This window comes from Neofelis nebulosa, chromosome 18 (genome assembly GCF_028018385.1).
Source record: "Neofelis nebulosa isolate mNeoNeb1 chromosome 18, mNeoNeb1.pri, whole genome shotgun sequence".
NCBI lineage: Eukaryota > Metazoa > Chordata > Mammalia > Carnivora > Felidae > Neofelis > Neofelis nebulosa.
The window spans coordinates 16431373-16449750 of record NC_080799.1 but is presented as its reverse complement, the minus strand read 5'-3'; the positions used below and the strand labels follow the sequence as shown (position 1 = coordinate 16449750).

At 38.0% G+C, this 18378-nt stretch overlaps 1 protein-coding gene across 1 annotated transcript in view; it reads right to left on the bottom strand.

The window, feature by feature from the left end:
• Nucleotides 1–18378, bottom strand: part of SEPTIN14 (septin 14) — a 100909-nt gene that overhangs the window by 57366 nt on the left and 25165 nt on the right. The window contains exons 5-6 of the mRNA XM_058710700.1: nt 6069–6255; nt 3260–3421 (exon numbers count right to left, since the gene is read on the bottom strand). Coding sequence (XP_058566683.1) covers nt 3260–3421; nt 6069–6255 — 349 coding nt within the window. The remainder of the gene's footprint in view (nt 1–3259; nt 3422–6068; nt 6256–18378) is intronic.

The window sequence follows — 18378 nt, the reverse complement described above, 5'->3', positions numbered from 1 at the left end:
CTGAAACCATAAAACAAGAAGGCAGCATAGACAATAATTTCTCTGACATGGGCCATAGCAACATTTGTCTAGATATGTCCTCTGAAGCAAGGGAAATAAAAGCAAAAATAATCTAGTAGGACTACATCATAATAAAAAATTTCTGCAGGGGCACCTGGATGGCTTAGTCGATTAAGCTATTGACTTTGGCTCAGGTCATGATCTTGCAGTCTGTGAGTTTGAGCCCTGCGTGGGATTCTACCCTGACAACTCAACCCTGGAGACTGCTTCAGATTATATGTCTCCCTCTATCTGCCCTTCCCCTGCTCGTTTTCTCTCTCTCTCTCTCTCTCTCTCTCTCTCTCAAAAATAAACATTAAAAACAAGTTTTTAATAAAATAAAAATTAAAAAATAAAAAGCTTCTGTACAGGAAAGAAAACAATAAAACTAAAAGCCAAGCTACAGAATTGGAGAAGATATTTGCAAATGACATATCTGCTAAAGGGTTAGTATCCAAATTATATAAAGGACTTATAAAACTCAACACCCGAGAAAACAAATAATCTAATTAAAAATGGACAGAATATATGAACAGTCATTTCTCCAAAGAGAACACCCAGATAGTCAACAGACACATGAAAAAATGCTCAACATCATTCATCAGGGAAGTGCAAATCGAAACTACAATGGTATATTATCTCACACCTGTCAGAAACAAGTGTTGGCAAGAATGTGGAAAAAAAGGAATACTTGTGCACTGTTTGGTGAGAATGCAGTGATTCAACCACAGTGGAAAATGGTATGGAGGTTCCTCAAAAAGTTAATCACACTTATCAGTAATCATACTACAAGGTATTTACTCAAGGAATACTAAAATACTAATTCAAAGAGATATATGCACCCCAATGTTTATAGCAGCATTGTTTACAATAGTCAAGATTTGAAAGAAGCCCAAGTGTCCATCGATTGATGAATAAAGAGCAAGTGATAGATATGTAGACAATAGATAGATGATAGGTAAATGATAGAGATATACATATACACATATATACATATATACAATGGAATATTTTCAGGCATAAAAAAGAATGAAATCTTGCCATTTGCAATAACATGGATGGAGCTAGAGAGTATAATGAGAAGTGAAATAAATCAGAGAAAGACAAATACCATATGATTTCATTAATGTGAAATTTAAGAAACAAAACAAATGAGCAAAGGGAAAAAAGAGGGAGGGAGGAAGAAACCAAGAAGGAGACTCTTAATTATAGAGAACAAACTGATGGTTACCAGAGGAGAGTTGGGTAGTGGATGGGTTAAATAGGCGATGGGGATGAAGGAGTACACTTGTCCTGATGAGCCCTGGATGATGAATGGAGTTGTTGAATCACTATATTGTACACCTGAAGCTAATATAACATTATGTGTTAAATATGCTGAAATTAAAATAAAAACTTAATAAAAATAATAATAAAATACAATAAAAATACTAAAAAAATTGTGTGAGGTAGCCAAAGCAATGACTAGATGGAAATTTATAGCCATAAATCCCTATAAAGAAAGAAGATAGATGTCAAATCCACAAATTAACCATTCATTTTAAGACACTTACAAAAGAAGAAAGAGCTAAACCTAAAGCAGACAGAAGGAAGAAAATAATACTGGTTACATTGGGAATTAATGACATAAGGAATAATAAAATATAGGAAAATCAAAGAAATTTAAAGTGGGTTCTTTGGGGGAAAAAACAACAAAATTGACCAAACTTTAGCTCTATCAACCAAGGTAAAAAAGGAGATTCAAATTATTAGAATCAGAAATGAAAGAGACACATTACTACCAACATTTCAGAAATAAAAATAATTATAAATGAATATTATGAACAACTGAACACCAACAAATTAGACAACTAAATAGAATGGAAATGTACATATTTCTCCACTGAAAGTATACAAATACCAAAAGCACAATAAAAGATGCTTAACATACATAATCATTAGGAAAATTCAAATCAAAACTACAATGAGATGCCACTTCATATCCATTAAGATTAGCTATTTAAAAAAATAGAAAATAACAAGCATTGGTTAGGATGTAGAGAAACTTGCACACTATAGTTGATAATGAAAAATAGTGCAGACACTATGAAAACAGTATGACAGTTTTTCAAAAAAAATTAAACATATAATTACCATAAAATCTAACAATTCCACTTCTTGGAATATATTCAAAGTAATTCAAAGAGTTATTTGTACATCCATTAAAGGACAAATATTGTATAATTGTGCTTTCAGGAAGTAACTTGAGTAGTCAAATTTATAAATAGAAAGTACAATGGTGGTTTCCAGGGGCTAAAGGGAAGGGTAATGTGGAGTTACTGTTTCTTAGATACAGGGCTTCAGTTTTACAAGATGAAAAGGGTTCTGTAAATAGATAATGGTGATGGGAGCACAAAAATGTGAATGTATAATACAACTCCACTGTACAGTGTAGAATATTTAAGATGGTAATTTTCATGCTATGTGTATTTTACCATAATTTTTAAACTCTTAGAAGAAGGTAAATACTTATTACCTTGGATTTTGCAAAATATTCTTAGATATGACACCAAAGATACAAGTAACAATAACAAAAATAGATAAATTGGACTTCATCAAAATTAAACCTTTTGTGTTTCAAACGATAGCAAAAAGAAAATGAGGAAATGACCAACAGCTTGGAAGAAAGTACTTGCAAGCCATATTTCTCATAAGGAACTTGTATCCAGAATATATTAAAAAAACTTACAATTCAATGATAAAAAAGACAAAACCTCAATTAAAAAATGGATGTTTTTTCCATTTTCCAATCCTTGTAAAAAGGATATAAGCAAACATTTCTCGTGGGAAGATATACTAATAACCAATATGTACACGAAGAGACCAAATATTATTAAATTTATCCATATGCTAATTCCATAACAAAAAAATCTACATAGAGAGTTGATTAGTAGTTGCTTAGCATTGGTGGCGAGGTCTGACAGGTGGGAGAAGAGAAAAAGGGAAGGGAAGGGAAGGGAAAAGAAGGGAAAGGAAGGAAAGAGGGAGGAGAGGGGAAGGGAAGACGGGAGGGGAAGGGAAGACAAGGCAAGGTTTCCCACAATAAATTTTGGGGGGAAATGCCTTATTTAAAGTCTCTTTGTCAGATATGAGTGACAATTTATTACTAATATTGTTACTTATAAATTATATTTTTATTCCCACACAAAATAGAAATGATATTCAATAGTTAGAAGCTTACATTCATTGAGGAATTCACCTGAGCAGTAGTTTCATCATCTGTTGGGAACTGATATATCTGGATGCCATTACTAACCAATTCACTCACTATTTTACACTTGAATTTCTGTAAGTCGTTTTTAGAAATTGTATCTGCTTTGGCAATCAATGGTATAATGTTCACCTGTAAATAAAGAAGCAAATAAAATCTCACCATTGAGGATTTGTTGTTAATCTTGGAATTTTTACAGTCAAAACCTCACTCTGACAATAAATTTTTACAACTAGATAATCAGTGGCTACCATACCTTCATCACAAAATTGCTTCCCAAAATCATCAGTACTTTTGAAGATGAATCTTTTCTCAGAATTCAGGTTTAAAAGTTTCAAACTTTTTTTCTCAAACTTTCTTACACTTTCAACACATTTGGAGTTAGTAAAATGTAAGTGGTATAATGAAATAGTCTATTAACTCATTATCGATTTGATTTCTTATTAAATTGAGTGCTAAAAGACAGAAGAGACCTTTCATCACACTATATATGAGATTTATTTTGTCCATCTACCTGTCATTCATTTGCATCACCTTCTTCATAAATTCATTTTAATCAATGTCCCATTTTCACAGATCCTTGATCTACCTACATGTCTTTGCAGATATATTTGCTTCTGTTTTCCAAAGACCATGTAAAAATAATAGACTTTTTTTGTTACCATACTCTAAAGGCTGAATGTATGTATACATTTGTGTAATATCTTGCTCACAAAACTCTTCATTCATATTTTGTAAAAAGGCACTATTTCCATATTGCATATTTGAGGTTGAAATTTTATTCATAAACTTTTCTTCATAGTTCTACAACATGATCCCTCCTGTCTCCATGCATTTATATCTTAATAATTAAACTTTGCAGAAAGTAAAAATATGCAAAATTCTAAAATATGTTTTATTACTGTTAAACTAAGATATTTTATTAAATCATAGCTACATAATGTCAAGGCTTGTGATATAGTGTGAATGCATAAGAATCAGTTCTATGTATTTTGCTTTTGTTTTAGATTCTTCAAAATACGTTTTAAAAAAATCCTTGTACAAATCTAGGGCTTCAATATAACACTGATGTTCAAATTTTTATCTAGCTTTCAAAACTTAAATAATAGTTTCCACAGTAAAAAGCAGACAGCTACTAAGATAGATTCAAGTCTAACATAAATATCTTGGATTATACTGCTGAGAAAGCTATCCTCTAATGATAGTAAATCCTTAACACATAACAAGTGGAAATTTTCCATGTTAATTTGTTAGGTGTTCAGATTTGAGGAATGAAAGTCACTTATTGCAGAAGGGAACTGAGCAACCTAGAAGACAACAGACACATAGGCACGGTTATCCACCCCTTTATGTAATGTCCTTGCAGAAAAAAATAGCAATTTTCTATATCTGGAAATTCTTTGATGATAACAGTTACCCATAAGATTAAAAATAAAACTTTGTGCCTCAGACTATTGAATACACTAATAATAAAGAAATTAGGTCAGCTCTTGATTTTAAGTAAAAATCTAACTTCTTCCAACAACTTGGTGACATATATGATTAGGTACAAAATTTCTTTCTAGTTTGAAGCAAAAGTCAGGCCTTCTTTGATAAAAAGAAACCAAATTTTAAAAGTTATTCTCTCTTCAACTTCATAAAGTACAGAAAAGAATCTCATGAAATAGAAGTTTCTTTCATATGTATATTTACCTTCTATTGGAAAAAATATACATGAACATATTGCATTCTGAATCCCTCTGATAGGATCACTAGCCAGGATCATAAAAACTTCATGTTTCACACAATCAATGGTGTCAAGTAAATGTTAATGGGATTGTTTTATAGTACAATAGAATAAATTCAAATTTACAAATACAGGCAAATTACCACAATCTGTATGATCTTTAATCACAAAAAAAACCTGTAAGTTTTTTAAAAATATTTTTTAACCTGTATCTTATTTTCCTAACAGATACTTAATTAAATTTATCTGTAAAGCAAACTAAGGTTGAAATTTATCAAATGCTATTATGGGCTGAATGTATCATTCCTCCCTTAATGCATATGTTGAGTTCCTAACACCCAATATCTCAGAACAAGACTGTATTTGGAGAATCTTGAAAAAGGTGATTAAGTTAAAATAAAGCCATTAGAATAGGGGCTAATACAATGTAACTGGTATCCTTAAAAGAAGAGGAAACATAGACATACAACAAAAAGACATCAGATACGTGCACAGAGTACAGATCATGTGAAGATACAGTGGGAAGGTGATGGTCTACCACTCAATAAAAAAGATTGCAGAAGAAAACAATGTTGGCAGCATCTTCATCATGGACTTCTACTTTCCATTACTGTGAGAAAATTAACTTCTGTTGTTTAAACTACTAAGTTTGTGGCATGTTGTAATGCTATCCCTTTTAACATTTTAAACATATTTTAAATATATTAAACATATTAAAAAATAATAAATTCTTGGGGCGCCTGGGTGACGCAGTCGGTTAAGTGTCCGACTTCAGCCAGGTCACGATCTCGCGGTCCGTGAGTTCGAGCCCCGCATCAGGCTCTGGGCTGATGGCTCGGAGCCTGGAGCCTGTTTCCGATTCTGTGTCTCCCTCTCTCTCTGCCCCTCCCCCGTTCATGCTCTGTCTCTCTCTGTCCCAAAAATAAATAAAAAACGTTGAAAATAATAATAATAATAATAATAATAAATTCTTGTATGCAAATACCTTCAAATTATATATTATCATAAAATAATTATCAAATCCTGACAGGTTAATAGATTTACCTAACACACCTTATTGTCAATGTTCTTCATAGTTAATAGATCAATGGACTTCAAAGAATGTCCTGTAGGTGAAATGAAGTAAAGGCACACATGTATACGGGAATCATGGTAGTCAATGAAGGAACGTTTAATTTTCAATTCTTCTTGAAGATAGGCCTCAAATTGAGCATCTACATATTCAACTATAGGTTGGTAGCTGGGGAAAAAAAGGTTATTTCAACATATTAGTATAAAAGATTAATAACATCTATAGTCTGTCTTTTCACCACTTAGTAAATAGCTAATATGGGGGAGCTTGGGAAGATGACATAGTAGGAGGACCCTGAGCTCACTACATCCCATGTTTACAAATAGATATCATCTACATCCAAGTCAATAAACCAGAGAGTGATCCAAAGATTGGCAGAACAAACTCCACAACTAAATACAGAGAAGAGGCTGCATCTGAAAGGTTAGGCAGGCCAGAATGATGGAGGGAGACTTCCCACAGGAGGAAGGGAGCTGCATATGCAGAAGGGTAGATAAATAGGCCCTTGCACCAGGGAGTTCACACAGGGAAGACAAATCCCCATAAAGTTCGGCTTTAAAAACCAGAAGGGTTGAATTCTTGAGTTTGTGTAACCAGTGGAACTTGGAACCTGGACCTTTAACTGCTGGCTGGCTCAGCACTGGGCGAGCCCAGAGGGCTAGTGATAGCTGTGTCATTGCCTGTAAAGAGACAGCAGCCTGTGCATAGAAGCAACATAAAAAATGGCAATTTATACACCAGGGGCAAACAGGAGACACAGCTGTTTATATTTATTCAGAGCATGTTAGGGGACTTCACCAAAGACAAAGGAGATGGCAGGTGCCACTTGCCTTCCCCAGCCCCCAACATAAACATAGGGCCATCTGCAGGTGGCCAGGCTGCACAGACACTAGCTAAATAACTTGCTAGCAATGTGCCATGCCCACAAGTTCTCCTGAGGACACTCACACTCCAAGCCTGCTAGCCTCAGCCCTGGGCCCAGGGAAAATTTTGTCAAGCTGCATACAAGCCCTGCCCAGCTACTGGGTGCACATCCACCACGGCACACCTGACCAAGCCATGTCCAAATATCACCATATGCTGTGCCCAGTCTCACACAACTTCCCACCCTAATGCCCAGCCCCCCAATGCCCCAGCACTTTGAGGGATCCAGCATAGGACTAGTGGCACCAGGCAAATTTGCTAAAACTGCCGCCCCAGCCCCAAGTTCCCCAGCAGGCAGAACCCTTAAGAGCTGCCCTGTCTCGGTCCCACTAATGCCACAGAGAATAAATACAGTCCACAATAGGCAGAGAGTCAGTGCAGATGACTGAACTGAAAGGAAGAGTTGTTCACACACAAAAGCAGGATGTAAGCAACACACAAAGGATAATTCTCCCGAAGTACCAGGTTCTGGTGCATAGGAGACACTGCACAGCAAACCACTCCGGGACCTCTTCTTCATAAAGTCACTACTTTCAAGAGCAGAAGACATAACTGACATTCTTAACACACACAAACAGACACAGAGAGGCAGACAAAATCAGGAGACAAATAAATTTACCCAACTGAAAGAATAGGACAAGGCAACAGCAAAATCAAAGTGGGACAGATAAAAAGAACATGCCTGATAGAGAATTTAAAGTAATGATCACGAGGATTCACTGGAATTGAGAAAAGAGTGCAATACATGAGTAAAACTCTTAACAAAGATATAAGGAAAAAAGAGAAGAAATAAAGGACACAATAAACTAAATAAGAAACATGCTTAATGGAATGAACAGCAGGATGAAAGAAGCAGAGGAACAAATTAGTGACCTAGAAGATAGAGTAATGGAAAGTAACCAAGCTGAACAAAAGAGAGAAAAAGAATTATGCAAAAGGAGAATACACTCAGGAAACTCAGTGACTCCACCAAACATAATAACATCCACAGTATAGGAATTCCAAAAGCAGAAGAGACAAAGGGAGGCAGAAAATTTATTTGAAGAAATAATAGTTGAAAGCTCCCCTAATGTGGGGGAAAAAATACACCTCTCCAGATCAAAGAGGCACAGAGAACTGTCATCAAAATCAACAAAACCAGACCAGAACCAAAACCTATTGTAATTAAATTGGCAAAATACAATGATAAAGAACAAATTTAAAGAAGCAAGACAAAAGAAAACAGTAACTAACAAGAAAAAGTCCATAAGACTAGCAGGAAATTTTCCAGCAGAAACTTTACAAGCCAGAAGGGAGTGGCATGATACATTCAAAGTGCTGAATGGGTAAAATCCGCAGCGAAGAATGGATCATAAAAGGTGGAAAAGACAAGAAAGGGTCAGAAAAAAATCTCCAGACACAATGACAAGTAATAAAATGGCACTAAATACTTATCTATCAATAATTACTTTGAAAGTAAATGGATTAAATGCTCCAATCAAGAGACATAGAGTGTGAGAGTGTATTTAAAAAAAAAAAAAAGACTCATCTATATGCTGCCTACAAGAGATTCATTTTATACCTAAAGTCACCTGCAGACTGAAAATGAGGGGAGAAAGAAATATTTATCATGCAGATGGATGTCAAAAGAAAGTCAGAGTAGTAATACTTACATTGGACACACTAGATTTTAAAACATACTGTAACAAGACACAAGAAAGGGCACTATATAATCATAAAAGGTATAATCCAACAAGAAGATATAACAATTATAAATATTTATGCACCTGACATGGTAACACTCAAATATATATGTGTAATAAACATAAAGGAACTAATCAATAGTAATACCAAAATCATAGCGGACTTAAACACTCCACTTACCAATGGACAGATCATGTAAACAGAAAATCAATAAGGAAACAATGGCTTTGAATGACACACTGGACCAGATGGACTTCACAGATATATTCAGAACATGCCATTTTAAAATAGCAGGATATACATTCTTGTCAAGTGAACATGGAACATTCTCCAGAATAGGTCACATATTAGGTCAGAAATCAGGCCTCAACAAATACAAAAACATTGAAATCATACATTGCATCTTTTCTGAACACAACACTATAAAATGTGAAGTCAACCCAACAAAAAAAATCTGGAAAGAGCCCAAATACATGGAGGATAAACAACATGCTACTAAATAATGAATGGATGAAACAGGAAATCAAAGAGTAAAGAAAGAAATACATGGAAACAAATGAAAATGAAAACACCATGGTCCAAAATTTTGGGATGCAGCAAAAGCAGTCCTAAGAGGAAAGTATATGGCAATATAAGGCTACCTTAAGAAGCAAGAAAAATCTCAAATAAACAACCAAACCTTACACCTAAAGGAGCTAGCCAAAGGACAACAAATGAATCCTAAAGCCAGAAGTAGGGAAATACTAAAGATTAGAACAAAAATAAATGATATACAAACTAAAAAAATTTTAAACAGATCAATGAAACCAGGAGCTGGTTCATTGAAAAATTTAATAAAATTGATAAACCCCTAGCCAGACCTATCATAAAGAAAAGAGAAAGGACCCAAATAAAATCACAAATGAAAAGGAAGAAATAACAACCAACACCACATAAATACAATAATCAGAGAATACTATGAAACATTATATGCCAACAAATTGGACAACCTGGAAGAAATGTATAAATTACTAGAAACATATAATCTACCACCACTGAAACAGAAAAGAATAGAAAATTTAAACAGACATATAACCAGCAAAGAAATTGCAACAGTAATCAGAAAACTCCCAACAAACTAAACTTCAGGGCCAAATGGGTTCCCAGGAGAATTCTACCAAACATTTAAAGAGTTAGTACCTATTCTTCTCGAACTATTCCAAAAATATAATAGAAAGGAAAACCTCCAAACTCATTCTCTGAGGCCAGCATTAGCCTGATACCAAAATCAAATAAAGACTCCACTAAAGAAGAAAACTACAAGGGAGGGGCCAAGACAGCAGAAGAGCATGGAAGGTTTTTTTTTTTTGTCTCTCATCTCTTAAATGCAGCCAGATCAACACTAAACCTTGCACACCTAGAAAACTGATTTGAAGATTAACACAACAATATGCACAACCTGAACCATAGAACTCAGCAGGTATGTGGCGCAGAGAGGTGAACTGGGGTAGAGAAAAGCTGCAGAGAGCAGGGAGCTGTTTTTGCTTGTGGAGAGATGAAAATGGGGGGCAGGAGGAAAGTATGGGCAAAGCACACCTGGAAAGTAGCTGGAGAGAAAAAGGGAGAGTGGAAACAGCCACAAGGGACTGAAAAAAAAGGGAGAAAGGAGAAAATAGAGGGTTTAAATTCCATTAAGACTCTATAAACAGGGGGAGCACAGAGTCTGATACTCTGCAGGTCGATACCTGGTGGTGCTCTGGGGGGAAAGACAAATCCCTAGGAGCAGAAAGAGAGGTCCAAGGAGTCCTTGGGCCACACAGGGAGAGGCAGTTCCCTGCTGGGAGGACATTTGCAGCAGTGCGGCTTCCACAAAGAAAAAGGTCCCAGTGGACCCAAAGAATGGCCACATTTGCTGGTGTTGGAGCAAGGACATTAAGGGTGAAGTCTGGTGCCAGATGTGTGTTGTGATTTGCCATAATCCTTGAAACACTGTTGCTACATGATCACATGAACTTATTCTGGGGCGGGCTGGCACCTGGCCACAGTTGCTGGGCAGAGGCAGTGGCACAGGCTCATGAACATTCCTGGGGACAGACCAGCACCTGGCCATTGCTCAGCAAGACCCTCCCCCAGAGGGTCAGAGTGAGTCAAAGCTGCAGTCCCTCAGAAGTGAGGGGTTGGGAAACAGACCCATTGAGATAAAACTCAGGATGGAGGTGCCACCTGGCAGCCTGATGGCTTTGTCACAGACAGTGTAGAAGCAGGTGGTGGATGGAAGACAGAGACAAAGGAGACGTGCTTGATTGCAGGTTGGGGAGAGCACAGAGTTCTGGTAAGAGACACTGGGTAGCTGGATGACTCCATTTTCACCCTCTGGCATATTCACATACACACCCACAAGTGCCACAACAATCCACCCCAGTAAGCTAAGCAACGCCATCTAGTGGAGAACGGAGCCATTACATTAAGCCCTGCACAACTGGGCCAACTGCCCTCTTGAGGAACAGAAGTCTCTCCACCTGCTTAGTTTACAGACTATAAAGTGCTTCATAGTTTATCCTCTAGGGAAAACCGGATATAATTTCAATTGTACTTGATTCTGTTCACTGGTCCATCTATTCAATTTCTTTTTCTTTTTTTCTTTCTTATTCTTGTATATAGAAAGAGACACTATTTTTATTTTCCATATTTTTAAAAAGACTTTTAATTTTTTCCTACTATATTTTTTACCTTTTTGTAAATTTTTTAAATTCTATTTTACTTCCATCATTTCACTTTATTTATTTTATTGTATCCATTTTTTCAAAATTTCAACCTATTTCCTTTTTTTGTCCTCTTTTTTCTTTTCTTTTTTTCCCCTTTTTTCTCTGATCTATCAAGTATTTTTCAACAAGACCAAAACATACGTAGGATCTATCATCCTTTATTTGATTTCTTTGTGTTGTTTTTAATTTTTTAATTTTAATTTTAATTTTTTTTAATTTATTAATTCCTTTTTTCCTTCAAAATGATGAAAGGAAGAAATTTACCCCAAAAGAAAGAACAGGAATAAATGACAGCCAGGGACTTCATCAACACACATGCAAGCAAGATGTCTGAAACAGAGTTTAGAATCACGATAATAAAAATACTATCTGGGGTTGAAAACAGACTAGAATCCCTTTCTGTGGAAAAAAAAAAAAAGTAAAATCTAGTCAGGATGAAAATAAAATTATACTGCTATAACTGAGCTGTAATCTCGAATGCACACCACAGTGGCAAGGATGGATGAAACAAAGGAGCGAATCAGCAATACAGAGGACAAACTTATGGAGAATACTGAAACAGAAAAAAAGAGGGAGACTAATGCAAATGAGAATGAAATAAGAATTAGAGATCTCAGTGACTCATTAAAAATGAGTAACATCAGACTCATAAGGGCTCCAGAAGATGAAGAGAGAGAAATAGGGGTAGAAGGTTTACATGAGCAAATCATAGCAGAAAACTTTTTAACTTAGGGAAAGACATACACATGAAAATCCAGGAAGCACAGAGAACTCCCATTAGATTCAACAAAAACTGACCATCAACAAGGCATGTCATAGTCAAATTCACAAAATACTCAGGCAAGGAGAGAATCATGAAAGCAGCAGGGGAAAAAAAGTCCTTAACCTACAAGGGAAGACATATCAGGTTTGCAGCAGACCTATCCACAGAAACTTGGCAGGCCAGAAAGGAGTGGCAGTATATATTTGATGTGCTGAATCAGAAAAACATGCAGCCAAGCATTCTTTATCCAGCAAGGCTGTCATTCAAAATAGAAGGAGAGATAAAAATTTTCCCAGACAAACAAAAATTAGAGTTTGTGACCATTAAACCAGCCTGGCCAGAAATTTTAAGGGGGACTCTCTGAGGGGAGAAAAAAATGAAAAAAAAAATTACCAAAAGCAGCAAATACTAGAAATGACCAGAGAATACCACCAGGAACATCAACTCTACAGGCAAAATAATGGTATAAATTAATATCTTTCAGTACTCACTCTAAATGTCAATGGACTCAATGCTCCAATCAAAAGACATAGGGTAACAGAATGGATAAGAAAACAATATCCATCTATATGCTGTTTACAAGATACCCATGTTAGACCTAAAAACAGCTTCAGATTGAAAATAAGGGGATGGAGAACCATCTATCATGCTAATGGTCAACAAAAGAAATCTGGAGTGGCCATACTTATATCAGGCAATCTAGATTTTAAAACAAAGACTGTAACATGAGGGGTGCCTGGGTGGCTCAGTCGGTTAAGCGTCTGCCTTCAGCTCAGGTCACGATCTCACGGTCTGTGAGTTCGAGCCCCACGTCAGGCTCTGGGCTGATGGCTCAGAGCCTGGAGCCTGTTTCAGATTCTGTGTCTCCTTCTCTCTCTTCCCCTCCCCCGTTCATGCTCTGTCTCTGTCTCAAAAATAAATAAACGTTTAAAAAAAAAGATTAGGGGCGCCTGGGTGGCTCAGTCAGTTAAGTGTCCGACTTTAGCTCAGGTCACGATCTCGCGGTCCGTGAGTTCGAGCCCTGCGTCGGGCTCTGGGCTGATGGCTCAGTGCCTGGAGCCTGCTTCCGATTCTGTGTCTCCCTCTCTCTGCCCCTCCCCCGTTCATGCTCTCTCTATCTCTGTCTCAAAAATAAATAAACGTTAAAAAAAATTAAAAAAAAAAAGATTGTAACATGAGATGAAGAAGGGCATTATATCATAATTAATGGGTCTATCCACCAAGAAGACCTATCAATTGTAAACATTTATGCTCCAAATGTGAAAGCATCCAAATATATAAATCAATTATTCACAAACATAAAGAAACTCATTGATAATAATACCATAATCGTAGGGGACTTCACACCACACTTATAGCAATGGACAGATCATCTAAACAGAAAATCAACAAGGAAACAATGAATGACATTGTTTGGCTTTGAATGACACACTGAACCAGATGGACTTAACAGATATATACAGAACATTTCATCCTACAGCAGTGAAATACAAATTATTCTCCAGTGCACATGGAACATTCTCCAGAATAGGTCACATACTGGGAGACAAAGCAGCCCTCAACAAGTACAAAGAGATCAAGATCATACCGTGCATATTTTCAGACCACAATGCTATGAAACTTGAAATCACCCACAGGAAAACATTTGGAAAGATAGCAAATACTTGGAGACTAAAGAACATCCTACTATTGGTTCTGGAAGATGGCGGCGTAGGAGGACGCTGGGCTCACCGCGCGTCCTGCTGATCACTTAGATTCCACCTACACCTGCCTAAAGAACCCAGAAAACCGCCAGAGGATTAGCAGAACGGAGTCTCCGGAGCCAAGCGCAGACGAGAGGCCCACGGAAGAGGGTAGGAAGGGCGGCGAGGCGGTGCGCGCTCCACGGACTGGCGGGAGGGAGCCGGGGCGGAGGGGCGGCTCGCCGGCCAAGCAGAGCCCCCGAGTCGGGCTGGCAAAAGCGGAGGGGCCGGACGGACTGTGTTCCGACAGCAAGCGCGACTTAGCGTCTGGGAGGTCAGAAGTTAACAGCTCTGCTCAGAAAGCGGGAAGGCTGGAGGACAAAGGGAGGGAGAGCTGCTGAGCCCCCGGACGGCAGAGCTCAGCTTGGCGGGGAACAAAGGCGCTCGCCAGCGCCATCTCCCCCGCCCATCCCCCAGCCAAAATCCCGAAGAGGACCAGTTCCTGCCAGGGAACTTGCTCGCTCCGCGCAAACACCCAACTCTGTGCTTCTGCGGAGCCAAACCTCCGGCAGCGGATCTGACTCCCTCCCGCTGCCACAGGGCCCCTCCTGAAGTGGATCACCTAAGGAGAAGCGAGCTAAGCCTGCCCCTCCCGCCCCTGTGCACCTTGCCTACCCACCCCAGCTAATACGCCAGCTCCCCAGCACCACAAGCCTGGCAGTGTGCAAGTAGACCAGACGGGCCACACCACCCCACAGTGAATCCCGCCCCTAGGAGAGGGGAAGAGAAGGCACACACCAGTCTGACTGTGGCCCCAGCGGTGGGCTGGGGGCAGACATCAGGTCGGACTGCGGCCCCGCCCACCAACTCCAGTTATACACCACAGCACGGGGGAAGTGCCCTGCGGGTCCTCACCACTCCAGGGACTGTCCAAAATGACCAAACGGAAGAATTCCCCTCAGAAGAATCTCCAGGAAATAACAACAGCTAATGAACTGATCAAAAAGGATTTAAATAATATAACAGAAAGTGAATTTAGAATAATAGTCATAAAATTAATCGCTGGGCTTGAAAACAGTATACAGGACAGCAGAGAATCTCTTGCCACAGAGATCAAGGGACTAAGGAACAGTCACGAGGAGCTGAAAAACGCTTTAAATGAAATGCAAAACAAAATGGAAACCACGACGGCTCGGATTGAAGAGGCAGAGGAGAGAATAGGTGAACTAGAAGATAAAGTTATGGAGAAAGAGGAAGCTGAAAGAAAGAGAGATAAAAAAATCCAGGAGTATGAGGGGAAAATTAGAGAACTAAGTGATACACTAAAAAGAAATAATATACGCATAATTGGTATTCCAGAGGAGGAAGAGAGAGGGAAAGGTGCTGAAGGGGTACTTGAAGAAATTATAGCTGAGAACTTCCCTGAACTGGGGAAGGAAAAAGGCATTGAAATCCAAGAGGCACAGAGAACTCCCTTCAGACGTAACTTGAATCGATCTTCTGCACGACATATCATAGTGAAACTGGCAAAATACAAGGATAAAGAGAAAATTCTGAAAGCAGCAAGGGATAAACATGCCCTCACATATAAAGGGAGACCTATAAGACTCGTGACTGATCTCTCCTTTGAAACTTGGCAGGCCAGAAAGGCTTGGCACGATATCTTCAGTGTGCTAAACAGAAAAAATATGCAGCCGAGAATCCTTTATCCAGCAAGTCTGTCATTTAGAATAGAAGGAGAGATAAAGGTCTTCCCAAACAAACAAAAACTGAAGGAATTTGTCACCACGAAACCAGCCCTACAAGAGATCCTAAGGGGGATCCTGTGAGACAAAGTACCAGAGACATCACTACAAGCATAAAACATACAGACATCACAATGACTCTAAACCCGTATCTTTCTATAATAACACTGAATGTAAATGGATTAAATGCACCAACCAAAAGACATAGGGTATCAGAATGGATAAAAAAACAAGACCCATCTATTTGCTGTCTACAAGAGACTCATTTTAGGTCTGAGGACACCTTTAGATTGAGAGTGAGGGGATGGAGAACTATTTATCATGCTACTGGAAGCCAAAAGAAAGCTGGAGTAGCCATACTTATATCAGACAAACTAGACTTTAAATTAAAGGCTGTAACAAGAGATGAAGAAGGGCATTATATAATAATTACAGGGTCTATCCATCAGGAAGAGCTAACAATTATAAATGTCTATGCGCCAAATACCGGAGCCCCCAGATATATAAAACAGTTACTCATAAACATAAGCAACCTTATTGATAAGAATGTGGTCATTGCAGGGGACTTTAACACACCACTTACAGAAATGGATAGATCATCTAGACACACAGTCAATAAAGAAACAAGGGCCCTGAATGATACATTGGATCAGATGGACTTGACAGATATATTTAGAACTCTGCATCCCAAAGCAACAGAATATACTTTCTTCTCGAGTGCACATGGAACATTCTCCAAGATAGATCATATACTGGGTCACAAAACAGCCCTTCATAAGTTTACAAGAATTGAAATTATACCATGCATACTTTCAGACCACAATGCTATGAAGCTTGAAATCAACCACAGGAAAAAGTCTGCAAAACCTCCAAAAGCATGGAGGTTAAAGAACACCCTACTAACGAATGAGTGGGTCAACCAGGCAATTAGAGAAGAAATTAAAAAATATATGGAAACAAACGAAAATGAAAATACAACAATCCAAACGCTTTGGGACGCAGCGAAGGCAGTCCTGAGAGGAAAATACATTGCAATCCAGGCCTATCTCAAGAAACAAGAAAAATCCCAAATACAAAATCTAACAGCACACCTAAAGGAAATAGAGGCAGAACAGCAAAGGCAGCCTAAACCCAGCAGAAGAAGAGAAATCATAAAGATCAGAGCAGAAATAAACAATATAGAATCTAAAAAAACTGTAGAGCAGATCAACGAAACCAAGAGTTGGTTTTTTGAAAAAATAAACAAAATTGACAAACCTCTAGCCAGGCTTCTCAAAAAGAAAAGGGAGATGACCCAAATAGATAAAATCATGAATGAAAATGGAATTATTACAACCAATCCCTCAGAGATACAAACAATTATCAGGGAATACTATGAAAAATTATATGCCAACAAATTGGACAACCTGGAAGAAATGGACAAATTCCTCAACACCCACACTCTTCCAAAACTCAATCAGGAGGAAATAGAAAGCTTGAACAGACCCATAACCAGCGAAGAAATTGAATCGGTTATCAAAAATCTCCCAACAAATAAGAGTCCAGGACCAGATGGCTTCCCAGGGGAGTTCTACCAGACGTTTAAAGCAGAGATAATACCTATCCTTCTCAAGCTATTCCAAGAAATAGAGAGGGAAGGAAAACTTCCAGACTCATTCTATGAAGCCAGTATTACTTTGATTCCTAAACCAGACAGAGACCCAGTAAAAAAAGAGAACTACAGGCCAATATCCCTGATGAATATGGATGCAAAAATTCTCAATAAGATACTAGCAAATCGAATTCAACAGCATATAAAAAGAATTATTCACCATGATCAAGTGGGATTCATTCCTGGGATGCAGGGCTGGTTCAACATTCGCAAATCGATCAACGTGATACATCACATTAACAAAAAAAAAGAGAAGAACCATATGATCCTGTCAATCGATGCAGAAAAGGCCTTTGACAAAATCCAGCACCCTTTCTTAATAAAAACCCTTGAGAAAGTCGGGATAGAAGGAACATACTTAAAGATCATAAAAGCCATTTATGAAAAGCCCACAGCTAACATCATCCTCAATGGGGAAAAACTGAGAGCTTTTTCCCTGAGATCAGGAACACGACAGGGATGCCCACTCTCACCGCTGTTGTTTAATATAGTGCTGGAAGTTCTAGCATCAGCAATCAGACAACAAAAGGAAATCAAAGGCATCAAAATTGGCAAAGATGAAGTCAAGCTTTCGCTTTTTGCAGATGACATGATATTATACATGGAAAATCCGATAGACTCCACCAAAAGTCTGCTAGAACTGATACATGAATTCAGCAAAGTTGCCGGATACAAAATCAATGTACAGAAATCAGTTGCATTCTTATACACTAACAATGAAGCAACAGAAAGACAAATAAAGAAACTGATCCCATTCACAATTGCACCAAGAAGCATAAAATACCTAGGAATAAATCTAACCAAAGATGTAAAAGATCTGTATGCTGAAAACTATAGAAAGCTTATGCAGGTAATTGAAGAAGATATAAAGAAATGGAAAGACATTCCCTGCTCATGGATTGGAAGAATAAATATTGTCAAAATGTCAATACTACCCAAAGCTATCTACACATTCAATGCAATCCCAATCAAAATTGCACCAGCATTCTTCTCGAAACTAGAACAAGCCATCCTAAAATTCATATGGAACCACAAAAGGCCCCGAATAGCCAAAGTAATTTTGAAGAAGAAGACCAAAGCAGGAGGCATCACAATCCCA